A 23,338-nucleotide genomic window follows, 5' to 3' on the forward strand; every position below is an offset into this window, starting at 1 on the left:
TTAGATAGCATTTTATGTCGACTTAGATAGTATTTTAGACAGACTTCTAGCTCGTTACGTAGACAGCACTAGAATTGCATCTTATGTAGTCATAGCACTTTAAAGTATGTATGTATATTGTATGATATATAATATAGTATAGTATGTATAGTTGACATAGATACTCTACTATTACATTCTTCGTTTATACACGATTCATGATAACTACTTTTTATATATGTGATGTATGACATGCTTTTGTTTTTGCTTAAATGTAAGTCGCTCTGGATCAAGAGCGTCTGCTAAATGCCTAAATTGTCAATTGTAAATGATGTACTCTGCGTAGCTGGTCAGAGTGATGGAGGAATACATGGAGGACTACAACCAGGTCAGCGACGAAGCCAAGATGAAGCTGGTGCTCTTCACGGACGCCATCCAGCACGTGTGCCGCATCAGCCGCATCCTGCGCCAGCCGCTGGGCAACGCCCTGCTGCTGGGAGTGGGCGGCAGCGGGCGCCAGTCCCTCACCAAGCTGGCCTCGTACATGTGAGACATTCCTTTGGTTTCATTGCACCCGTCAGAGTGAAGTGTTGTTTTCGTCGACTAAAACTAAGACGAACAATGTTCGTCGACTACCTATTTTCACTGACAAAAACAAATGGAAACTAAATGAAAACGAAGCTACGATGACTAAAACTAAGACTAAATATGCTGACAATTTCGTCGACAAATAAAAACGAGACTAAAATGTTAGGAAGGGACTAGTGGACAAGAGATCCAGTAATAAGTAATTTTACACTTGGTTGCATGCTGAAAATAGCTGATCTACAAGCTCACAACGCGTCGCAACGCGACGTGTTGTGAGCTTGTAGATCGGCAAGTGTAAAAACACTCATTACGACGGCATCAAGACCCGCCAAAATACATTTTAGTCGACTAAATCAACTGTAGATTTAGTCGACTAAAACTAGACTAACACTAAGACATTCCAGGTGACTAAAATGTGACTAAAACTAAATGAAGTTAACTAAACTAAAATAGAAACACTGCGTCAGAGTATACCCGCGGTAGCCGTCTGTTTTTAGGGCCATATACATGTATAGTCGGGCGGTTTGTATGGCGAATTTTAAGTCGGCCGGTTGAGCGGTTCTTGAGATACGCGGATTACGTACATACATAAAGAGATTCGGTGCATTTATTGCACGATAAGTCATACCTACATTGTTAGAAAATTATAGAATTAAATTATTTTGTTTCTAACCACTTAAACCATATTTTGGTTATTGTTGCCGCATATTCAGTTATAATGGTTAAAGGTATATTCAGTGATTTCACTTAATTCAAATATCACTTATTTTTTTGTTTTGTTGTGATAATCCTCCCTATAGAGTGTGCTGGCCATATAAGGAGTTCCTCCCTGTCCCCAGTTAACCCCTGGGGGTCAAAAAACCTTAGGTTTCGTTTTTGACTCTCTATCCTGATTGGACGAAAGGCTGGGTCCCACAGCCAAAAACGAAACCTAAGGTTTTTTGAGTGAAATCACTGAATATACCTTTAATAACATGGTTAATGTGGTAATCCATAATGAAAAAAAACAAACATTTTGGTGCTCATGCGGTTATGGAAAAGTTATGGTTCACTGCAGCACTTTTATACGCTTGCTTTATGAATGCTGTTTCCAGGCAGCCTTCACAGTGCCTCTGTCCGTCCTGCCACATTATTAGGTCAGACTACGAGTGCTTCCAGATCGAGCTGTCTAAAAGCTACGGCCACTCGGAGTGGAGGGAGGACATCAAGAGCATCATGCTGAAGGCTGGCCTGCACAACCAGAAGATCACCTTCCTCTTTGTAGACACGCAGGTAAAGTCCTCCGTTAGACTGCAATCCACTCGTAAAGATATAGAAGGGAGTTCCGAGCGCGCCTCTAGCCTGCTATGGCAGGCCAGTCTGGTGCATCTCAGAGGCAGGACAGGTTACAGGAGAACAGGGGGCACTGGAGCAACTCAGACAGTTTAAGCCCTTATTTTATTGTCAGGGTAACTGAAACATCGAAACGTTGTCGCTTTTTTACTTGATAATACCTGATAATAAAATAAGGGCTTAAACTGTCTGAGTTGCTCCAGTGCCTCCTTTTCTCCACTCGTAAAGATACCCTAAGACCTGTTGTCCAGCCGGTGTTAATTTAAAACTACTGTGCCTTACTTTATTTGTTTATTTGGACGGGACATTGCTAAAACTAAGACTACATTGACAATTTCATCAACAAATAAAAACTAGAGTGAAATGTTAGGGAGGGACTAGTGGAGAAGAGATCCAGTAGAAATAGAGAGAAAAGTAATTTTTTTGTTTCGCACTCTGATCTACAAGCTCACAACGCGTCGCAGTGCAACACATTGTGAGCTTGTAGATAGGCTATTTTCTAGCATGCAACCACATGTAACATCAGTCATTACGACGCCATCAAGGCCTGCCAAAATACATATTCGTCAACTAAAATCTTATGACATTTAGTCGACTGAAACTAGACTAAAACTAAAACCTTTGAGATGAATAGTAAAACTAAAATAAATGTTATTCAAAATACTAAATCAAAATATGCAACCAAAAATTCAACAGTCCGTTGCCACAGCTTTGTTCGTATCGTACCAGACAGTGGCCTTGTGGTTAGAGTGTCCGCCCTGAAACTGGGAGGTCGGGGTTCGATCCCCGGCCGGGTCATACCAAAGACTGTAAAAATGGGACCTCCCTGCTTGGCACTCTGCATCAAAGGGTTTGATTGGGGGGTCAAATCAACTAATCAAATGATTCCCGAGCGCGGCACGGCTGCAGCTCACCGCTCCTTAGGCTGCGGCTCACCGCCCCAAGAGATGGGTCAAATGCGGAGAACAAATTTCACTGCGGTAACAGTGTGTGACAAATCGTATGACTTTGACCTTTGTCACGCGTCGCGTCCGTGTGTCCACGCCGTCGCTCCAGATCAAGAGCGAGTCTTTCCTGGAGGACGTGAACAGCATCCTGAACTCGGGCGACGTTCCGGGCCTGTATACGTGCGACGAGCAGGAGCGCATCCTGAGCGCCATGGAGCCGCTGGTGCAGGAGCTGGGCCTGCAGCCCACCGCAGCCAACCTCATGGCCCAGTACGTCCGGAGGGTCCGCAGGAACATCCACACCGTGCTCTGCATGAGGTGAGGCGTTCCCCGTGGCTAGCATGTTATGTAGACAGCACTATAATTGCATGTAGTCATAGCACGTCATAGTACGTATATAGCATAGCATAGTATATATGTATAGCTTCATTATATAGATATTCCACTGTTACGTTCGTAGCTTACGCATGTTTCATGATAAATGCTTTTTATGTGATGTATTCCCATGCTTTTTTGTTCTTGCTTAAATAGTAAGAACATACATAGGGCAACTCTGAAGCCAACATGCGTCGGCCTCAGAGTTTCACTTGAGTGAGTTTCATAATGTGGCCCCGGCAGGTTAATATCCGAATATTGATATATATTATTTATTTCAACTGTTACAATGCCAAACATGACCCGCTTTAAGCACTTCAGTCTGTATTAGTAGCTGAAGGACTAGTACAATTTTTTTTATGTCCAATATAACTATAATACATCCTATAACTAAATGCATTTGAAATTATGGATTCCAATAAAGAAATAGCAAAAAAAAAGAAAAACAAAAAAATCTGGATTTCAATTCATAACAACAATAGCAGATCTACAGGCTCAAAACGTGTCTAGATCTGCTATTTTTGACAGGATACCATATTATGCAAGGTGGCCCTCTGGAGTGAGTCTGGAACTATAGTGGCCCCTCTCCATCGTCAAAGTTGCCCTCCCCTGCTGTAGAATTCCAGATTCACTGTTTTCTTAACCTTAACCCATTTTGGGCGGGAACCCCTTTTGGTTGTTTGCATTATGTCATGCTTTAGCTATTGAAAAATAGCAGATCTACAAGCTCATAGCGCGCCACCGAGTGGCACGCTACGAGCTTGTAGGTCTGCTATTTTTGAAAAATCGAAAGAACGACTGACATAGAAACATAGCTTTTTCAGAAAACTGTCACCGTGAAGACATTCTTAGAATCTGATCTCAGGTCAGATGTCATTATATCCATCAACGAGTGGAAGAATCACATAACGACATCCATATAGCGGCACCGCGGCAGCTCGCCTCGGGATGAGGAATCCTCCCTTCCGTCTCACTCTTCCTCCTCCCCCCCCCCCATGTCCCTGTTCTTCTCCCCCAGTCCCATGGGAGAGGTGTTCCGTGCGCGTCTCAGACAGTTCCCCTCCCTGGTGACGTGCTGTACCATAGACTGGTTCAGCGCCTGGCCCGAGGAGGCTCTGCAGTCTGTGGCCTCCGCCGTCCTCCACGAGCTGCCTGGGCTGGAAGCCTGCAGCGGCACCGCCATGGAGGGACTGGTGAGGAGTGTGTGTCTTTATGTGCATGTGTGTGTCCTGACCGCCGGGGGACGTTGTGCACCGAGGCCCCTTTTCCACCGTTTTGGGAACCCGGTTCAGTTCAGAACCAATTCTTATGGTCCATGAGCCAGAGCTCCAAAATTGGAACGTTAACCCATTCTGACCTGAGATCAGATTAAAAAAATGTCTATTACATCCTGACAGTTTCATTATTAACCCATTCTGACCTGAGATCAGATTAAAAAAATGTCAGTCGTTCTTCGATTTTTCAAAAATAGCAGACCTACAAGCTCGTATCGCGCCACTCGGTGGCGCGATATGAGCTTGTAGATATGCTATTTTTCAATAGCTAAAGCATAACATGATGCTAACACCAAAATGGGTGCCCGGTCAGAATGGGTTAACACAATCTGTACATCAAACGTATGGGAACGTCTTAGGGATTCGAACCGAGCTGTACAAAGAACGTCTGAGGACGTCCTAGCGCATCCTCAATGATATACGGGGCGAGATAAGAATACTCTGAATTTTTCCTATTTTGTTTTTGTCCCGTTCGCCTTTCGGCTGCCGTATGCTACGCTCTCATCTAGCACAATAAATCATTCGTGTGTGCAATCACGTATGGTATATGGTTTTGCGCACTCAATTCATGAGGACGGGAACCCCTTTTGGTGTTTTAAGCATTATGTTATACTTTAGCTATTGAGAAATAGCAGATCTATACAAGCTCATAGCCGAGTGCTGCGCTACGAGCTTGTAGATCTGTATATTAAGCCTGATGGGTTAGCTAAGTGGTTCCACTAAGGAAATGTGTGTTGTGTGACCTCTCTCCTGAACGCGTTCTCCCCCTCACCTCACCAGACCTCTCTTTGTGACCTCTCTGTGTGACCTCTCCTCTTCTCCCCCTCACCTCGACAGACCTCGATGTGCGTGGAGATCCACCAGATGGTGTCCAGGAAGTGTGAGCAGTATCTGGCCCAGGTGTCTCGTCACAACTACGTCACGCCCAAGAGCTACCTGGGGCTGCTCAGCATCTTCTCCGCTCTCATCGGCCGGAAGAAGCAGGAGCTCCACGGCGCCCGCCAGCGCACGAAGACCGGCCTGGACAAGGTTAGTCGCCCGGATAGCAGGGGAAAAACCCCCCATACAGAGATGGTCGATCGTGATGGCTTTTGTGTGTTCCTTCTGCAAGTGTTTGTGGACAACTTTGTAGATGTTTAAAGGAGAATTCCATGCTAGAAGGCTTTCTTACCTTTATTTGTAGTTGTTACGTCCCCACCAAAGAGGTCCAGGTGTTATTTTGTGCAAAAGCTCCTTATTGGCTATTTCCCTACCATAAGCCCTAAATTAATTGCATTGAATTGAATGGGAATTGAATGGGGCTATGGGGTGTTGTGCTAATTAGCTTATTCCCATCGCTCAAAATTATAATTATTTTGTATATATCCTCTCTTCATAATGTAAATAATATCCCAAGCGGCACAGTTTACTACTTATTTCGATGGAAATAAGCAAATTAGCACAACACCCCATAGCCCCATTCAATTCCCATTCAATTCAATGCAATTCATTGAGCGCCTATGGTAGGGGAAATAGCCAATAAGGAGCTTTTGCACAAAAAAACACCTGGACATCTTTGGTGGGGACGTAACAACTACTAAGAAAGGTAAGAAAGCATTCTAGCATGGAATTCTCCTTTAACCCATATCCCACCGTCATCGCACGTTCATTTATCCGTCTGGAAGGAAGTCTGTTCTGGTGTGGTCTGGTCTGGTCTGTCGTGCATGTTTTAGAGTTTTATTAGGATCCCCATTAGCTGGTGCATAGCAGCAGCTAATCTTCCTGGGGTCCACACAGAACATAAAAACATGACATTCGACATAAATGTCATTACAGGACAATGATATATAAATAAGATAAATTGAAAATATTATCCTAATCATGATCATGACGTGTGTGTGTGTGTGTGTGTGTGTGTGTGTCCGTGCGCGTTCGAGCGCCCTACAGTTATTGGGTTTCAAGATGCCTCTTCAATTGTCTCTTGAAACTTGATTTAGTTTTTTCTTTTGTAATCATGTCTGGCAGTTTGTTCCACTCAGCCATGGCTCTAGTCTATACAGTGTTCTGCATAGACCCTGTTCTGGCTTTAGGGACTTGATAGCACCCTCTTGTGCATGTGTTTGGAGTGGACCGACGTACTATTAGTCCTACCCAAAACCCTAACCTAACCCTAACCTCACACGAAGATCTTTAACCCGCCATGGGTTAGTTGTAACTATCTCCATCCATATTGCCATTCTGGCTGATCTACAAGCTGGCAAAGCTGCTAATTTCTTTGCCGAATGTGATTACGTGAATCAGTAGTGCACGTATATAGGTGATCACGTTGGACAGTGTGACCCGGCCGCAGTGAAAGCAGAGGCGCAACACGGACCGAACGCTAGGGGGGGACAAATAGCAAAGCGGCGCCGCCGAAAAATCCGTCCCCCCCGTCCCCCCCACCACCCTAGGGGAGGGGGGGATGGGGGGGTCTAACCACAAAAACGTGGGGTTATGGTTAGGGTTTGGGGTCCTACAGAGAGGTTGTTCCAGTGACTCAATGTACATACAAAACTGCGTTTTGGCACAGTTATTATTATTATTATTATGAATTACCTGCCTGTGATTCCTCCTCCACAAAAACGTGGGGTTATGGTTAGGGTTTGGGGTCCTACAGAGAGGTTGTTCCAGTGACTCAATGTACATACAAAACTGCGTTTTGGCACAGTTATTATTATTATTATTATGAATTACCTGCCTGTGATTCCTCCTCCACAAAAACGTGGGGTTATGGTTAGGGTTTGGGGTCCTACAGAGAGGTTGTTCCAGTGACTCAATGTACATACAAAACTGCGTTTTGGCACAGTTATTATTATTATTATTATTAATTACCTGCCTGTGATTCCTCCTCCACAAAAACGTGGGGTTATGGTTAGGGTTTGGGGTCCTACAGAGAGGTTGTTCCAGTGACTCAATGTACATACAAAACTGCGTTTTGGCACAGTTATTATTATTATTATTATGAATTACCTGCCTGTGATTCCTCCTCCACAAAAACGTGGGGTTATGGTTAGGGTTTGGGGTCCTACAGAGAGGTTGTTCCAGTGACTCAATGTACATACAAAACTGCGTTTTGGCACAGTTATTATTATTATTATTATGAATTACCTGGCTGTGATTCCTCCTCCACAAAAACGTGGGGTTATGGTTAGGGTTTGGGGTCCTACAGAGAGGTTGTTCCAGTGACTCAATGTACATACAAAACTGCGTTTTGGCACAGTTATTATTATTATTATTATGAATTACCTGGCTGTGATTCCTCCTCCACAAAAACGTGGGGTTATGGTTAGGGTTTGGGGTCCTACAGAGAGGTTGTTCCAGTGACTCAATGTACATACAAAACTGCGTTTTGGCACAGTTATTATTATTATTATGAAATACCTGGCTGTGATTCCTCCTCCTCTCCAATTTATCTCAAAACGTAAAAGTTTAACCACATTATCAGCAGCGCCTCAAACAGGTCAAAACTCACTGACCATCTGATCTGTAAGTTAGCCTATCCTATATAAAATGTACAACACCTGGGAAGTTTTCAGGAGAGGATGTTTTAACATCAACATATATAGTTAGTGTTAAACCCATGCAACTCGGGAGGAAAGAAAAACCTGCAGCGCCTTACCTGCATGTTGACAGTTTAATAGCGGCGTGACCCGCCGGCGTCGATCTCCTCCTTTACCCAAATCCCCCAAAATAATAATATAATTCCCAAAGTGGGGTCCGGGGACCCCCAGAGGTACAACTACATGATAGTTTGTGGCATGTCATGTGGACGCTCTCAGTGGTGTCCCTTCCCACCGCTAGACATGGCATTACAATAGGGTCCGTCCGAGCTGTATAAAACTATAAATCTTCTCTTATGGGGGTCCTTCTCTTCTCTTCAAATGGGGGGGGTCCGCAGGCTAATACGTGTCCATTTGGGGGTCCTTGACATGAAAAGGATAAAGTAAATCCATTCATCTATCTACTGATCGTCTGACCGAAGTGGTGCGTGACATCAAAAGTGGTGTCCTATTGAATCCTGTTCCTGTATTATTAGAATCATTACAGAGTGCAAAGCACATTGGGTCACTGATGGCGGTGTAACAACTCCCAAACTTCCGACAACAGTAGAACGGGACAAACCATTTTGGGATTTAAACAGGGGTGGATCAAATATATTGTTCAAAATATATCGCGTTTATGAACGCAGGATTTCAAAAGTATTACTCCTAAGATAACTTTGGAGCCAGGGGGGATACAGGGGGGGACCCCCCCAGCCAGGGGGGACCCCCTAACTCATCTGGGGGGGACCAATGTGACGCTGGCAGGGGACGAAACCCCTCCGTCCCCTAGCCTATTGCGCCCCTGAGTGAAAGGCTAAGCAGCGCTCTATTGTGTTCCTGTATGCGTGTAGATGTTGTGTGACCAACGTGGTGTCTAACCCTCGAACACCCGCATTAATTTCTACTTGCAAAAAATAGATTTCAACCTTACTACTACTTTGTACTACTAGGACTAAGACTAAAAAAATATGTTAAAAAAAATAAAGTTTGATGAAAAATTTATAATAATGATATAATAATATAATACATTAATATTTTACATTTTGGGGACATTAATATTTTACATTTTGGGGATATCTTTCACAATAATTAATAAAACATGTTATAGACATTCTAATGATCACAAAAAAACATATATTACAATTATTTTACCTACTTTTATTAGGGTAAAGTCTTAGGCTAAAAAAAAATCAGACATTTTTTATTTGTGTGAATTTCAGCCTCTGTGGGGGGTATTTATATGCAAATATCATGACCAATGGCATTGCAATGAACATCACTGATGACCTTTAGGTGAAAAAAGAACAGAAAATAATAATAATAATTTAGTAATTAAATAAAATAAAATTGTTGCTAAAAAGCAACGCTGGGTCTTAGAGGGCTAATGAGCGCTCTATTGTGTTCCTGTATGCGCGTAGATGTTGTGTGACCAACGTGGTGTCTAACCCATTCTGACCGGGCACCCATTTTGGTGTCAGCATCATGTTATGCTTTAGCTATTTAAAAATAGCAGATCTACAAGCTCATATCGCGCCACCGAGTGGCGCGATACGAGCTTGTAGGTCTGCTATTTTTTAAAAATCGAAGAGCGACTGACATTTTTAGAATCTGATCTCAGGTCAGAATGGGTTCATCAGACCAGTGTGTGTCCGGCGGAAACCTCGTATGAATCTGATCTCAGGTCAGAATGGGCTAATGAGCGCTCTATTGTGTTCCTGCATGCATATGTAGCTCCTCAGCACAGCAGAGGACGTGAGTAAGATGCAAGAGGAGCTGGAGACCATGAGGCCCATGCTGGAGGAAGCGGCCAAAGACACCGTGCTCACCATGGAGAAGATCACGGTAAGATGCTGGGACATGTGCCGTACATGACCTTAGTTAACCCATTCTGACCTGAGATCAGATTCATACGAGGTTTTCCACTGGTCTGATGAACCCATTCTGACCTGAGATCAGATTCTAAAAATGTCAGTCGTTCTTCGATAAAAAAAAATATAGCAGAACTACAAGCTCGTAGCGCGCCACAGATTCATACGAGGTTTTCCACTGGTCTGATGAACCCATTCTGACCTGAGATCAGATTATAAAAATGTCAGTCGTTCTTCGATTTTTCAAAAAATAGCAGAACTACAAGCTCGTAGCGCGCCACTCGGTGGCACGTTGACATTTACTGCCCTAAACAAACATTTAAGTCCATAGACTTGGCTGGCAAACGATTTTCGTCATAAGTGCTCTAGACAAACATTAAAAATCCCATTTTATACTATACTTAAAACACATTTTGGGCCGGGAACCCGTTTTGGTGTGAGCATTACGTTATGCTTTAGCTATTGAAAAACAGCAGATCTACAAGCTCGTAGCGCGCCACCGAGTGGCGCGCTACAAGCTTGTAGGTCTGCTATTTTTGAAAAATCGAAGAGCGACTGACATAGAAACACGGCTTTTTCAGAAAACCGTCAGGATGTAGAAGATATTTTTTAGAATCTGATCTCAGGTCAGAATGGGTTAAGTGCATTTTTAATTCTGGTCTTTTTTTTTAACTTGTAATGTAACTGGTAAATAAAATGTGGGTGCACGGGTGGCTGACCTGGGGTCAGGGCGTAGGAGGGGCGGGGCGCCAATGGACACCCAAACTCGGACCGTCACTGGCACGGGGAATGATTTCCGCGTGCCAGTGGCGGTCCGAGACGGTCCAACCGCACAGTGACGGTCCGACCGCTGGCGGCGCGGGCCGCACCCACACCTAGGGCGGTGCGGCCAGAGCCATGCCTACCCTGGCAGACAGTCAAGGGTGGGGCTTGAACCAGACATCTCTCAGTCTGTGGCGGCACTTAGCACTCCCAGCTGAGCCACCTGCGCTCCCACGTGTACTGCACATCTTTATTAGGTATTTAAATGTCTAGCTAGACTGGACTGAAGCCATGTGACGCATGCCCGAATATGGAGTCATTGTGACATGGTACAGACTGCTGGCTTCACGGCCTGCCTATTATTGGATGACCTCAGGTGGGGCGTTGTTGGTCTTTGCCCATATACGGAGTTCCACCCGGCCTCCAAAGGAGATTACACGACTTTAGCAAATGCTGTTGAGATCTTCCTCCTTAAAAAAAAAAAAAAAATCACGGCACTCCATCTTTGACTTTCTACTCATTTTAAACGTACTCAGGGGGTGATACTACTGTTCATACCGTTCATTGTCAATGGGAATTTAATGTTTGTCCAAGATGGAAGTTTGCGTGTGTTTCCTCCTCCGCGTCATCAGTGCCCATACCCGAAGGCGGGGTTGGCGAAAGGGCCTGTCTGTGTGGAGTTTGCATGTTCTCCCCGTGTCCCCTAGGGTAGGTATACCCTCACAAAAAACATGCAGTAATCCTGGTCTCTAAACTGCCTCCCCCTGGCCAGCCGGGGCGCCTGATGGAGGGGAAAGGAACTGGTTGGAATAACGTGTTCCTTCCACGCGCTACGTCCAACCAGGGAAACTCCCCCCTGTCAGGTGTAAAGGAGCAACTTGGACACTCAGGCATGAAGGAAGCATGAGTTCAAGTCCGTTGCTCTCCCCAGGTTGGTGGAGGGTCATGTGTAGAGCCCAGGATCACATTAGATAATTGACATGGGCGGGGGTGAAAAATGGGTTACAAAATCCAAAACCCAAAAAATTACAACCCCCCCCCCCCCCATGCAGCCTTGATGATGTGAGACGGCATGTGTCTTAATTGGCCGCGCCGTGCATGCGTGCGTGCGTGCGTGGATGTTGTTTCTCCCCAGGAGGACACGGCGGTGGCAGAGGAGACTCGCACGGCGGTGCGCGCCGAGGAGGCCAAGGCCTCGGAGAAGGCCGGCGTCGCGGCGGCCATCGCCGAGGACGCCCAGAAGGACCTGGACGAGGCTCTGCCGGCGCTGGACGCCGCGCTGGCCAGCCTCAAATCCCTCAACAAGAACGACATCACCGAGGTCAGAGGTTTAGACATGCTTTGATTAAGTGAACCCAATCAGGGCGCCGGGAAACCCCTTTTGGTGTTTTAACGTTATGTCACGCTTTAGCTATTGAAAGATAGCAGAACTACAAGCTCGTAGTGCTGCACCGAGTGGCGTGCTACGAGCTTGTAGGTCTGCTATTTTTGAAAAATCGTGAAAATGTGGCGCAAATCTTTGAATGTTAATCTTTGAATAGTATTCTTTGAGAGCGAACGTTTTCAACTCAAATCTTTGCTTCTGGAAGGGGCCCTGGAACAACATATTTTCAGATGGGGGTCGGCGGCCAATTACATATAGTTTTGTGGGGGTCCTGGACATGAAATAGTGCGAGAACAATTGATAGAAACACACAGTAGAAACAGATTTAGAAGACATCTTTTAGATCTAAAGGTCTAAATGGGTTAACCACCTAACCGTTGTTCCATGTACTCCAAATCTCCACGAGCTCACAGCCACGTCGCGAAGCGTACTGAGCTTGTAGATCTGCATTTTCTTTAAACACAGAATGTTTGCCTGTTATGACACGCCCAGAATAAGGACGCCAGTGTTCACGTTGGTTGTTAACCGGGAACCCCTTTTGGTGTTAGCATTACGTTATGCTTTAGCTATTTAAAAATAGCAGATCTACAAGCTCATAGCGCGCCACCGAGTGGCGCGCTACGAGCATGTAGGTCTGCTATTTTTGAAAAATCGAAGAACGACTGACATAGAAACATGGCTTTTTCAGAAAACTGTCAGGATGTAGAAGACATTTTTAGAATCTGATCTCGGGTCAGAACGGAAAACTGTCAGGATGTAGAAGACCTTTTTAGAATCTGATCTCAGGTCAGAATGGAAAACTGTCAGGATGTAGAAGACCTTTTTAGAATCTGATCTCGGGTCAGAACGGAAAACTGTCAGGATGTAGAAGACCTTTTTAGAATCTGATCTCAGGTCAGAATGGGTTAAAGAACACGACTTGGCGGTCAGTCAGCATCAAAGTGGTCGTCACAGACGGGCTGTGTGCGTGTGTGCGTGCATGTGTCTGTGTGCGTGTGTCTGTGTCTGTGTCTGTGTGCGTGTGTCTGTGTCTGTGTGCGTGTGTCTGTGTCTGTGTCTGTGTGCGTGTGTCTGTGTCTGTGTCTGTGTGCGTGTGTCTGTGTCTGTGTGCGTGTGTCTGTGTCTGTGTCTGTGTGCGTGTGTCTGTGTCTGTGTCTGTGTGCGTGTGTCTGTGTCTGTGTCTGTGTGCGTGTGTGCGTGTGTCTGTGTTTTCTTTAGATACGAGCCCTGCAGCGCCCCCCCCAGGGGGTGAGGCTGGTCATCGAGGCCGTGTGCATCATGAAAGGCATCAAGCCCAAGAGGGTGCCCGGAGAGAGGCCCGGTGCCAAGGTCGACGACTACTGGGAGCCTGGCAAAGGCCTGCTGCAGGATCCTGCCAAGTTCCTGGAGGGCCTGTTCAAGTTTGATAAGGTCGGGCAGTGGTTCTCGTACATTTTCTTTGGCTTCAGTACCCCCACCTTTTCCTGATTTCTAGATCAAAGTCAACCCCCTTTACAACATGTTGCTAAGAATTTTTTTTATTTTTTTTTAACGGTATCTAGCATAATCGTTGCTGTCGGGTTGAAACCATATCCATATCTTAACTTATTTTTGGGTGTTCTTTGCCACACTACAGTAAAAACAAATTGGATGAATATACGTGAAATATTTGGGAGTTTCATACATAGAGTTATAATGGATAGAGTGCGGACCGCTATTATTCATCTCGATGGAAGTTGCTCAGTGACGTTTTGAAGCACCCGGAAGAACGCTCCACTTCCCCAAATGCGGAAGTGCAAACGAGTGCTCAACGTTAAACCCCAGCAGTGCGTGATTTACTTGTGCTAAATGCACAGGCCCCGCCTGCAGTTCCAGCTTTGACCAGTGGGCTTGGCGGCTTCAACCAGCTTGGCCGGCTTGGCCAGCCTTTCTGGGGGCTTGGTTTCATACAGAGTGTAGAGTATAGGAGAGTGTCTGGTTTTGTATAGTTTACCGTCAGCACATTTGGTAAACTACAGTACAACGCTAGAGTGTCGCAGTCCTGCACCCTTTCATGACGACGAGCGGCTCGGAAGACAATTTCCAATTCATTTTTCCCATAGACATTTCAGAAAGTATTTATCTAAAGAAATTGTCTTCCGGGCCACTCGTCGGGGGGGCGGGACTGCGATGCTCTTTATCCCATTCTGAACGGGAACCCATTTTGGTGTCAGCATCATGTTATGCTTTAGCTATTGAAAAATAGCAGATCTACAAGCTCATAGCGCGCCACCGAGTGGCGCGCTACGAGCTTGTAGGTCTGCTATTTTTGAAAAATCGAAGAACGATAGAATCTGAAAATAGAAAATAGAATCTGATCTCAGGTCAGAATGGGTTAATCAGACCAGTGTGTGTCCAGTAGAAACCTCGTATGAATCTGATCTCAGGTCAGAATGGTTTATATCTAGAGGGTTTGTAAATGATCAATAACAACAGTGCTCTGTTTTCTTCCTGCAGGATAATATCCCCGATGCTGTGATCAGATCAATTCAACCCTACATAGACAACGAGGAGTTCCAGCCTCCATCCATCGCCAAGGTGTCCAAGGCCTGTACCTCCATGTGCCAGTGGGTGCGCGCCATGCATACGTACCACTTCATAGCCAAGGCAGTGGAGCCCAAAAGGGTAAACCTTCATTGCTCGCTTGTTTATACACGCAAGACATTTTCTGTGTTTTTTTCTTATATTTATTTATATTTAATCAGGGAGGACCATTTGAGAGCTCGCTTTCTTTTGCAAGGATGACCTGAGTTACAACACGATTACAAGTTCACAACAGAGACAGATCCAGTTTCAGAGTCATGGAGTTTGTTCCATAATGTCTGGGCCATAAAAGATGAAAGCAGTCTTTCCTTGTTCACTGTGTAATGTGTCTGTGTCTGTGTATGTGAGCGCCGTTGAATCTTAGTTTTTCTTTTATAGTAGTTTTTCGTGCGTGCGTGCGTGCGTGCGTGCGTGCGTGCGTGCCGAATCAACCCCTCCAAGAGCCCTGGAGCTACACCAAATCAAAAGTCCCCATGCACACGCGTGACAAACAAGAACGACACTTCACGTGCCTAGAGCTATAAGGCTGCTCCCATAGAGTTATAAGGATGCTCCCATAGAGTTATAAGGCTGCTCCCATAGAGTTATAAGGCTGCTCCCATAGAGTTATAAGGCTGCTCCCATAGAGTTATAAGGCTGCTCCCATAGAGTTATAAGGCTGCTCCCATAGAGTTATAAGGCTGCTCCCATAGAGTTATAAGGCTGCTCCCATAGAGTTATAAGGCTGCTCCCATAGAGCTATAAGGCTGCTCCCATAGAGTTATAAGGCTGCTCCCATAGAGTTATAAGGCTGCTCCCATAGAGCTATAAGGCTGCTCCCATAGAGTTATAAGGCTGCTCCCATAGAGTTATAAGGCTGCTCCCATAGAGTTATAAGGATGCTCCCATAGAGTTATAAGGCTGCTCCCATAGAGTTATAAGGCTGCTCCCATAGAGTTATAAGGCTGCTCCCATAGAGTTATAAGGCTGCTCCCATAGAGTTATAAGGCTGCTCCCATAGAGTTATAAGGCTGCTCCCATAGAGTTATAAGGCTGCTCCTATAGAGTTATGAGGCTGCTCCTATAGAGTTATAAGGCTGCTCCCATAGAGTTATAAGGCTGCTCCTATAGAGTTATGAGGCTGCTCCTATAGAGTTATGAGGCTGCTCCTATAGAGTTATAAGGCTGCTCCCATAGTTATAAGGCGGCTCCCATAGAGTTATGAGGCTGCTCCCATGGAGTTATTAAGGCTGCTCCCATAGAGTGGCAAAGTGAGTGACAAAGTGAATTTAACATTGCATCATTTAATGCAATCAAATATGACTTTTCTGTTTGGATGTACGGCCTATCAAGGCCAGAAAGTCGTTTTTTTTGCCACACAGTAGGCATTCCTGCATAACTTCCGGTTATGGTGATGATGTCACGCGCATACCCTCTATTTTTGTAGCCTGGCTAATAAGCCAGACTGAATCAGCCGTTGGCAAAAAAAAATTGCCAGGCTACTATTTTTGAGCCTCCTCCCACCGAGTGGTTAAGAAACTGTTGGGCGACCAAAACACCTATGAACCTATATGTGAGCTATGGATACGGTTTCGACGGAAGCAACACCTGTACCTATTTGAAAGTCTCGCACAGGGCCCTGCAAGCTATTCCATTGTTAATTAACAATGGAACATAGTGGAGCTTCTTAAGCTCCACTATGTTCCATTGTTAATAAATCCGGGCCTGTGTGTGTGTGTGTGTGTGTGTGTGTGTGTGTGTGTGTGTGTGTGTGTGTGTGTGTGTGTGTGTGTGCGCGTGCATACAGCAAGCTCTCCGGGAGGCTCAGGAAGAGCTGGCGGTGAGCCAGAGCATCGTGGAGCACGCCAAAGCCAAGCTGGCCACGGTGGAGGAGGGCGTCGCCGCCCTGCAGGACAAGTACCGCCACTGTCTGGCCAAGAGGGACGAGCTGGACGGCAAGTGTCAGCTCTGTGAGGGCCGCCTGGTCCGAGCAGACCAGGTCAGATATATTTCAACGACAGACCAGTGTTGATATATTTCAACGACAGACCAGTGTTGATATATTTCAACGACAGACCAGTGTTGATATATTTCAACGACAGACCAGTGTTGATTTCGTCGAGTAAAAACGATGACGAAAAATGTTCGCCGACTGCCTTTTTTTCACTGACGAAAACTAAATGGAAACTAAACGAAAACTTTGAAAACTATGGATATGACAAAGAATAAGACTAAATATATTAGTAGACTAATAAACTAGACTAAAAGGAAGGGAGTAGTGGACAAGAGATCCAAGTCATTTTAAACTGCGTGCTGAAAATAGCAGATCTACAAGGCGCTATTTTCAGCAAGTGTAAAATCAGTCATTACATCAAGGCCTACATCAAGACATCAAGGCCCGCCATAATAAATTCAATTCAATCAACATTTAGTCGACTAAAATATTATGATATTTAGTCAACTAATACTAAACATTCATATTCAGTCTGTGTGTAATCCAGCTAGTATAGCATTTATCTTCTATTTTATTTTCTTGATTCATAAGATGATGTTTGGCAACATATACTGTGATGTTCAATTGCTTGTCTTATCAGAGACTATGACTAAAACCTAATGTCTTATCAGAGACTATCGGAGACTAAACCAAAATCAATAATTGCTGTCAAAATCAACACTGTGGAGAGCGCATGCGCAGGATGTCGGAGTAGACGCACGTTTCACCGCTCCCATCAAACACAGTTTATTATCCTATTTTAGCCCTATATATCGCTCATCACAAGTTATTTTTTCGTGAGTAAATCGAAGCCTCTAACATAGCCGACATGTCGGGAACGGGGAAAAAGAGAAGCAAACACCCCAACGTGAGTGAGAAGCCGGCGAGTGACGACGACAACACAGCCGCCATGACTACTACGCCGGCTCCGGCCCGTTCGGGTCCTGTGACTATGGCCCAAATAGCTGCATTACTAGACCAACACAGAGAAGCACTCGCGGGGGACATTAAATCAGCGTTTACCACCCTGGAGAAGAAAATAGACAGTATGAAAGCCACTGTGGTCAACCAAGGTCAGAGCATAAGGAGTCTTGAAACTAACGCCGAGACGATTGCACAACGTTTTGAGCAGCTTGAAGCGGCTAATGCTAAGCTACTACAGGACAACCAATGGATGAAGACAAAGCTGTCCAGTCTAGAGGGACATAGCAGGAGGTCCAATGTCCGCGTCGTGGGACTACCAGAATCGTTGGGGGAGGGGACACGTCCAACAACCTTTTTCTCTCAAATGTTTATGGATGTTCTGGGAGCGGATGTGTTGCCAAAACCCCCTGAGCTGTGCAGAGCTCATCGCACCGGTGCTGCTACACCCGGCTCCAAGGATAGGCCTCGCACCGTCCTCGTTTGCTTCCATCATTTCCAACTCAAGGAACTGGTAATGCGAGAGGCACGAAAGCTGGCTCCTTGGAATACAACGGCCACAAAATAAGATTCTACGAGGATTTTACAGCGGACGTGCTGCAGCAACGCGGAGAATACAAAACCCAGATGGCTGTTCTCTACAAAATGGTTCTCCGTCCGTCTCTATTATTCCCTGCAAGACTACGCATAAGCCTCCCGGGCGGTGAGAAGAAGTGGCTTCATTCCCCCCTGGTGGCCACAAGCTTCATCCAGAACTACAGAAAGGACTCCGGTCGTGGTGGCTCTGCATCTGATGATTAGTCACATAATAACACTGCCGTTTGTTTGGGACTATCGGGACGCGCCGGAACATTGGGTCATGACGTGAGTAGATCGAGAGTATTCTGGTAGACTGGTCGCGCATATACATGCACCCCACCTCTGATGGACATTATATTTGTTAGCCTCCTTATTTCATTGTATTTGTTCTCTCTTTTTCTTTCATAGACTCTTATTATTGTTGTCATATAGTATGTATGCATGTGTCCTTGTGTATGCTTGCGCTTCTGTGTGTGTGTGTGTGTGACTGTGTGTGTGTGTGTGTGTGTGTGGGTGCTTGTGCATGTATGTATGTATATGTATATATTTTGTACTGATAGATATTTTTATTTTTATTTTACATCATCTTCTCAATCGTTGTGTATTATTATTATTTTCCCACCTATGAACCTCCTACCATATTGTTTATTTATTTTATTTTCTATCAGTGATCATGCTGTTAGCTAGGGTCAAACCTCCCTTTTGTTCTCTTTCTTTGTGATTGTGTTGTTTCTATTGGTTTTGTGGCGTGCATGCATGACCGATCTGGCACAACGAACAACATCATTAATTTGTTTAAACGTGTACGTCATTATACCCCCCCACGTTACATTAGCTCTTCAATGCCAATTGGTCTCCACTGGGCGGCGGCATAGATCAATGTTAAAACCTTCACTGAAAATGTTTGACTGAATCTAATTAGGCCTGTTGTGTGTGCACTCGGTTGGGCATGCATGCTGTAATAGTGTCGATATTTTGCTATTTCGTTTTATCTTTTTTATATATATATCTACAAGGTATACTCTATCGAAGGTATGTGTGTGTGTGTGTTCATCTTTCTTAATTTTTTTATTTATTTGTATAATTTTATCGTTTATATCAGGTTAATGATACTATCACTGGCAATTTTGGCAGACAATTGATGCCATTTGTACTTGGGGTTGCTGGTGCGTGGGCTCGGTCGGTCAGACGGCTTTCAACCTAATAACGAAACGCCCTTCTTCTTTTTCTTTTGTTTGTTCTCTGATAGATTAAGTTATCAGTACACTTAATCACTACTTATCTTTATATATTATTATTTATTACCTTATGAACGAATAGAGCGTTTATTGGAGCTATTGATCGGGCTGATATTATTGCTATCGTGCGTTGGCCCTGTTGTCTGGTTGTCCTGATGGTTCTCAATCATTATTTGATGCCTGTGTCTGTCCTTCGGGCGGGTTCAATTTGCCTCAACTCATTAACGAGTCTGACGAGTTTTGTTGTCAGTATTTTTAGTTTCTTTCTTTATTTTGTTACAAGTGACAAACTTATCTCCCTTGCAGGAGGCTTTGATTTGATTTAATTCGTCTCAACTCGTTGATTGACAGACTGACAGGTTTTGCTGTTGGGTGGTTTTGGTTTCTCTTTATTTTATTATTTATTCCTTGCTATCAAGCTTTTGGCTTCCTTATATGAAGCCTATAGGATTTCGGTTAAACTCATTGATTTATTTAATCTGGATACACTTAATATAGGGATAATATAATGTTTAATGTTTGTGGGTTATGGTGAAAGTAGTTAGATAGTGGTCTATCCTGAATGGCCTCCACAGGACCGGAAGGGGTCCTTTTGAGTTTGTTTTTTCAGGGGTTTTTGAGTTTGGAAAGGGGGGGGGGTGGGGGGTGGGAGTGGGTGGCTTTGAGGAAAACGTGGCTGGGCCCAACAGCAATGTTTTTGATTTAGTCTTTTATTTAATGTTTTCTCTTTTTCATGGTATTAGCTTGGCTCCTGTATCGACCTTTACATTGACATGTAATGTTTCGCACCGTTACTCATTGTGGTATGGCACTGTTGAGAGATCTGCACACCCTTATAACACTACACTATGACTGACACAAATTTAAGAGGAAATGCAGTCAGGTTCTTTTCCTGGAATGTTGGAGGTATAAATGGAACTGTTAAACGAGCTAAGGTTTTCGACCACATCAAGAAATTTAAAGCTGACATTACATTTCTACAAGAAACCCATTTACGTACTGCGGATCAGATAAGGCTTTCTAGACCATGGATTGGTCAGATTTTTCATTCCAAATTTGACACCAAAACACGTGGGACAGCTATATTGATTAATAAGAATGTACAGTTTACTTCTACTGACGTTGTCTCAGACTCGTCTGGTCGCTTTGTCATTGTAACCGGCTCATTATATCAGACCCCTGTTGTTCTTGTTAACGTATATGCACCTAATTGGGATGATGTTGTCTTTATGAAAAGATTTCTGTCTAGCCTACCTAATTTGAACACCCACCACCTGATACTGGCCGGTGATCTGAATTGTTTTATAGACAATCTTCTTGACAGGTCTAGTACCAGAGTAGCCGTGCCCTCAAAGATGTCTAAAACCTTTTCTACCTTTATGAACCAGTGTGGCTGAATCGATCCATGGAGATTTCTACACCCAACGGTAAAAAAGTTTTCTTTTTTTAGTCATGTCCACCATTCGTACACACGCATAGACTATTTCTTCCTTGATAGGGTTTTGCTGCCATCCCTGGTCTCAGCAGACTACTCTGCTATAACCGTCTCTGACCATGCCCCTGTAATCCTCGATCTAACCTTTAGGTCTAGGCCCAAGGAGACTCGGGTTTGGAGGTTGGATGTTTCTCTACTCTCGTCTGATGAGTTTTGCAGTACTATCTCACAAGCTATAGACGTCTTCCTTATGACTAACAAGAACAGTGAAACTTCACCCTCATTACTATGGGAGACATTAAAGGCAAATATCAGGGGAGTAATAATTTCGTATACGGCACATGCCAACAAGCTTCGTCTCGTTAGACAAAGAGAACTGTTAGCTCTTATCACTGATATTGACTATCATTATGCCATTGGTCCGACCCCTGAGCTTTACAAGGACAGAGTTGCGTACCAGACAGAATACAACCTTTTAACAACTAGGGATGCAGAGCGGCTTCTCCTCAGATCTCGTGGTACTTTGTATGAGCATGGGGACAAAGCGGGGCGTCTTCTCGCTCACCAGTTAAAGAGTAGATCGGCCTCACAATCAATTTCCCAGATTCGTGACAGTTCAGAATCACTGACTACAGATCCCAAATTAATAAATGACACTTAAGACATTTTACTCCCAACTCTATACGTCCCAGGCGCCGGAGGACAACTCGACTATGCTAGAGTTTTTCTCAAAACAAACTATTCCCAAGATTTCCTCCGAGGATTGTCGTGGTCTAGATCGACCTCTGGCGCTTGGAGAGATTATATCAGCTATCCGGCTGATGCAAAGTGGGAAGTCTCCGGGCCCTGACGGCTTTTCGGTAGAATTTTTTAAGAAATTCACAGACCAGCTGGCTCCTCTGCTCCTAGAAATGTTTGAGGACTCGTTACAAGAGGGTGTGCTACCACCGACCCTTACACAGGCATCCATTTCTTTACTTCTTAAAAAGGATAAAGATCCCACTTGCTGCTCTTCGTATCGTCCAATTTCACTTCTCAATGTGGATGTAAAAATATTGGCTAAAGTGCTAGCGGGTAGACTGGAAACGGTTCTTCCCACGGTAATATCTGAAGATCAGACGGGCTTCATAAAGAATCGCCACTCTTTTGCTAATGTCCGTAGACTACTGAGCATCGTCAACTCCCCTAGTTCAGAGATCGAACCGGAAGTGGTAATCTCATTAGACGCGGAAAAGGCCTTTGACAGGGTAGAATTAAGGTACTTGTTCCTCACTCTAGAGAGGTTTGGCTTTGGGGAAAGGATCCTGTCATGGATACGCTTGCTTTACACTAACCCGCAGGCCTGTGTCGCAACAAACAACTGTCGATCAACATTTTTTCCACTCACACGTGGGACACGCCAGGGATGCCCCTTATCCCCTTTGCTGTTTGCCGCGGCCATTGAGCCATTGTCCATAGCGTTAAAAGCTGAAACTCTGTTTTCTGGGGTGAGGAGAGGGGGTATTGAGCACAGAGTGTCCCTCTATGCGGACGACTTGTTACTCTACATATCTGACCCTGTTCCCAGTATTCCACACATTTTATCCCTTCTTGACACATTTGGAAGCTTCTCTGGTTACAAACTAAATTTACAAAAAAGTGAGTGTTTCCCGATTAATGAACTGGCCCGTGATGTTTCCCAGTCTCTCCAATCTTTCCATGTGGCAAACAATGGCTTCAAATATTTGGGTATAAATATAACCCAGTCTTTTGGCTCTCTTCTTGAACAAAATTTCACTGCATTGACAACCAGGGTCAAGACTGACCTCCAGAGGTGGAATGCTCTGCCTCTTTCCCTGGCTGGCAGAGTACAGACTGTTAAAATGAACATATTACCTAGGTACTTGTATCTTTTCCAATGTCTCCCAATATTCCTCCCAAAATCGTTTTTTACTAAATTAGACTCTATGATTTCATCCTTTATTTGGGAAGGTAAAACCCCAAGAATCAGATTGCCTTTACTGCAGAGAATTAGAGCTGAGGGTGGACTGAGCCTTCCAAACTTCAGGTATTATTATTGGGCTGCTAACATTCACAAAATAATTCTCTGGTTGAGTGAGCCTGAAGACTGCTGGTGTAGGCTTGAGGCTGGTTCTTGCATTTCGTCCTCGCTTGAAGCATTGGTGTGTAGTCCTGTACCTTTTGTGCCGTCAAAATACAGTACAAACCCGATTGTTGTCTCAACACTTAAGGTTTGGGGACAGATTAGGAAGGAGTTTGGTTGGTCATTGCTCACCATGTCAGCACCCATCTGCAATAATCATCTTTTTTTACCTGCTAAAATGGACTCTGGGTTTGCTGCATGGGGAAGAGAAGGTCTGATTTACTTCCGAGACTTGTATATAGATGGCCAATTTGCAGAATTCAGAGATTTGTGTGCAACTTATGACCTGCGACAATCTGACCGGTTTAGATATTTTCAGGTTCGACACTTTGTTAAAACCCACTCTCCAACATTCCCGCAGTTACCTATGCGGTCGGGTGTGGAGGTCTTTATGCCTGCAGCAAGCCTAGCTAGAGGTG

At 44.6% G+C, this 23,338-nt stretch overlaps 1 protein-coding gene across 1 annotated transcript in view; it reads left to right on the forward strand.

Annotated features, from left to right (window-relative positions):
* LOC310877802 (dynein axonemal heavy chain 1-like) overlaps positions 1 to 23,338 on the forward strand; it is a gene marked incomplete at both ends in the record, with an annotated part of 114,639 nt that overhangs the window by 49,395 nt on the left and 41,906 nt on the right. The window contains 10 exons of the mRNA XM_083791751.1: positions 326 to 525; positions 1,704 to 1,839; positions 2,956 to 3,164; positions 4,240 to 4,414; positions 5,333 to 5,524; positions 9,787 to 9,897; positions 11,821 to 12,006; positions 13,288 to 13,479; positions 14,545 to 14,712; positions 16,418 to 16,609. Coding sequence (XP_083647877.1) covers positions 326 to 525; positions 1,704 to 1,839; positions 2,956 to 3,164; positions 4,240 to 4,414; positions 5,333 to 5,524; positions 9,787 to 9,897; positions 11,821 to 12,006; positions 13,288 to 13,479; positions 14,545 to 14,712; positions 16,418 to 16,609 — 1,761 coding nt within the window. The remainder of the gene's footprint in view (positions 1 to 325; positions 526 to 1,703; positions 1,840 to 2,955; positions 3,165 to 4,239; positions 4,415 to 5,332; positions 5,525 to 9,786; positions 9,898 to 11,820; positions 12,007 to 13,287; positions 13,480 to 14,544; positions 14,713 to 16,417; positions 16,610 to 23,338) is intronic.

The sequence above is a fragment of the Protomyctophum parallelum genome, assembly GCF_964188405.1.
Source record: "Protomyctophum parallelum genome assembly, chromosome: 20".
Classification (NCBI taxonomy): Eukaryota; Metazoa; Chordata; class Actinopteri; order Myctophiformes; family Myctophidae; genus Protomyctophum; species Protomyctophum parallelum.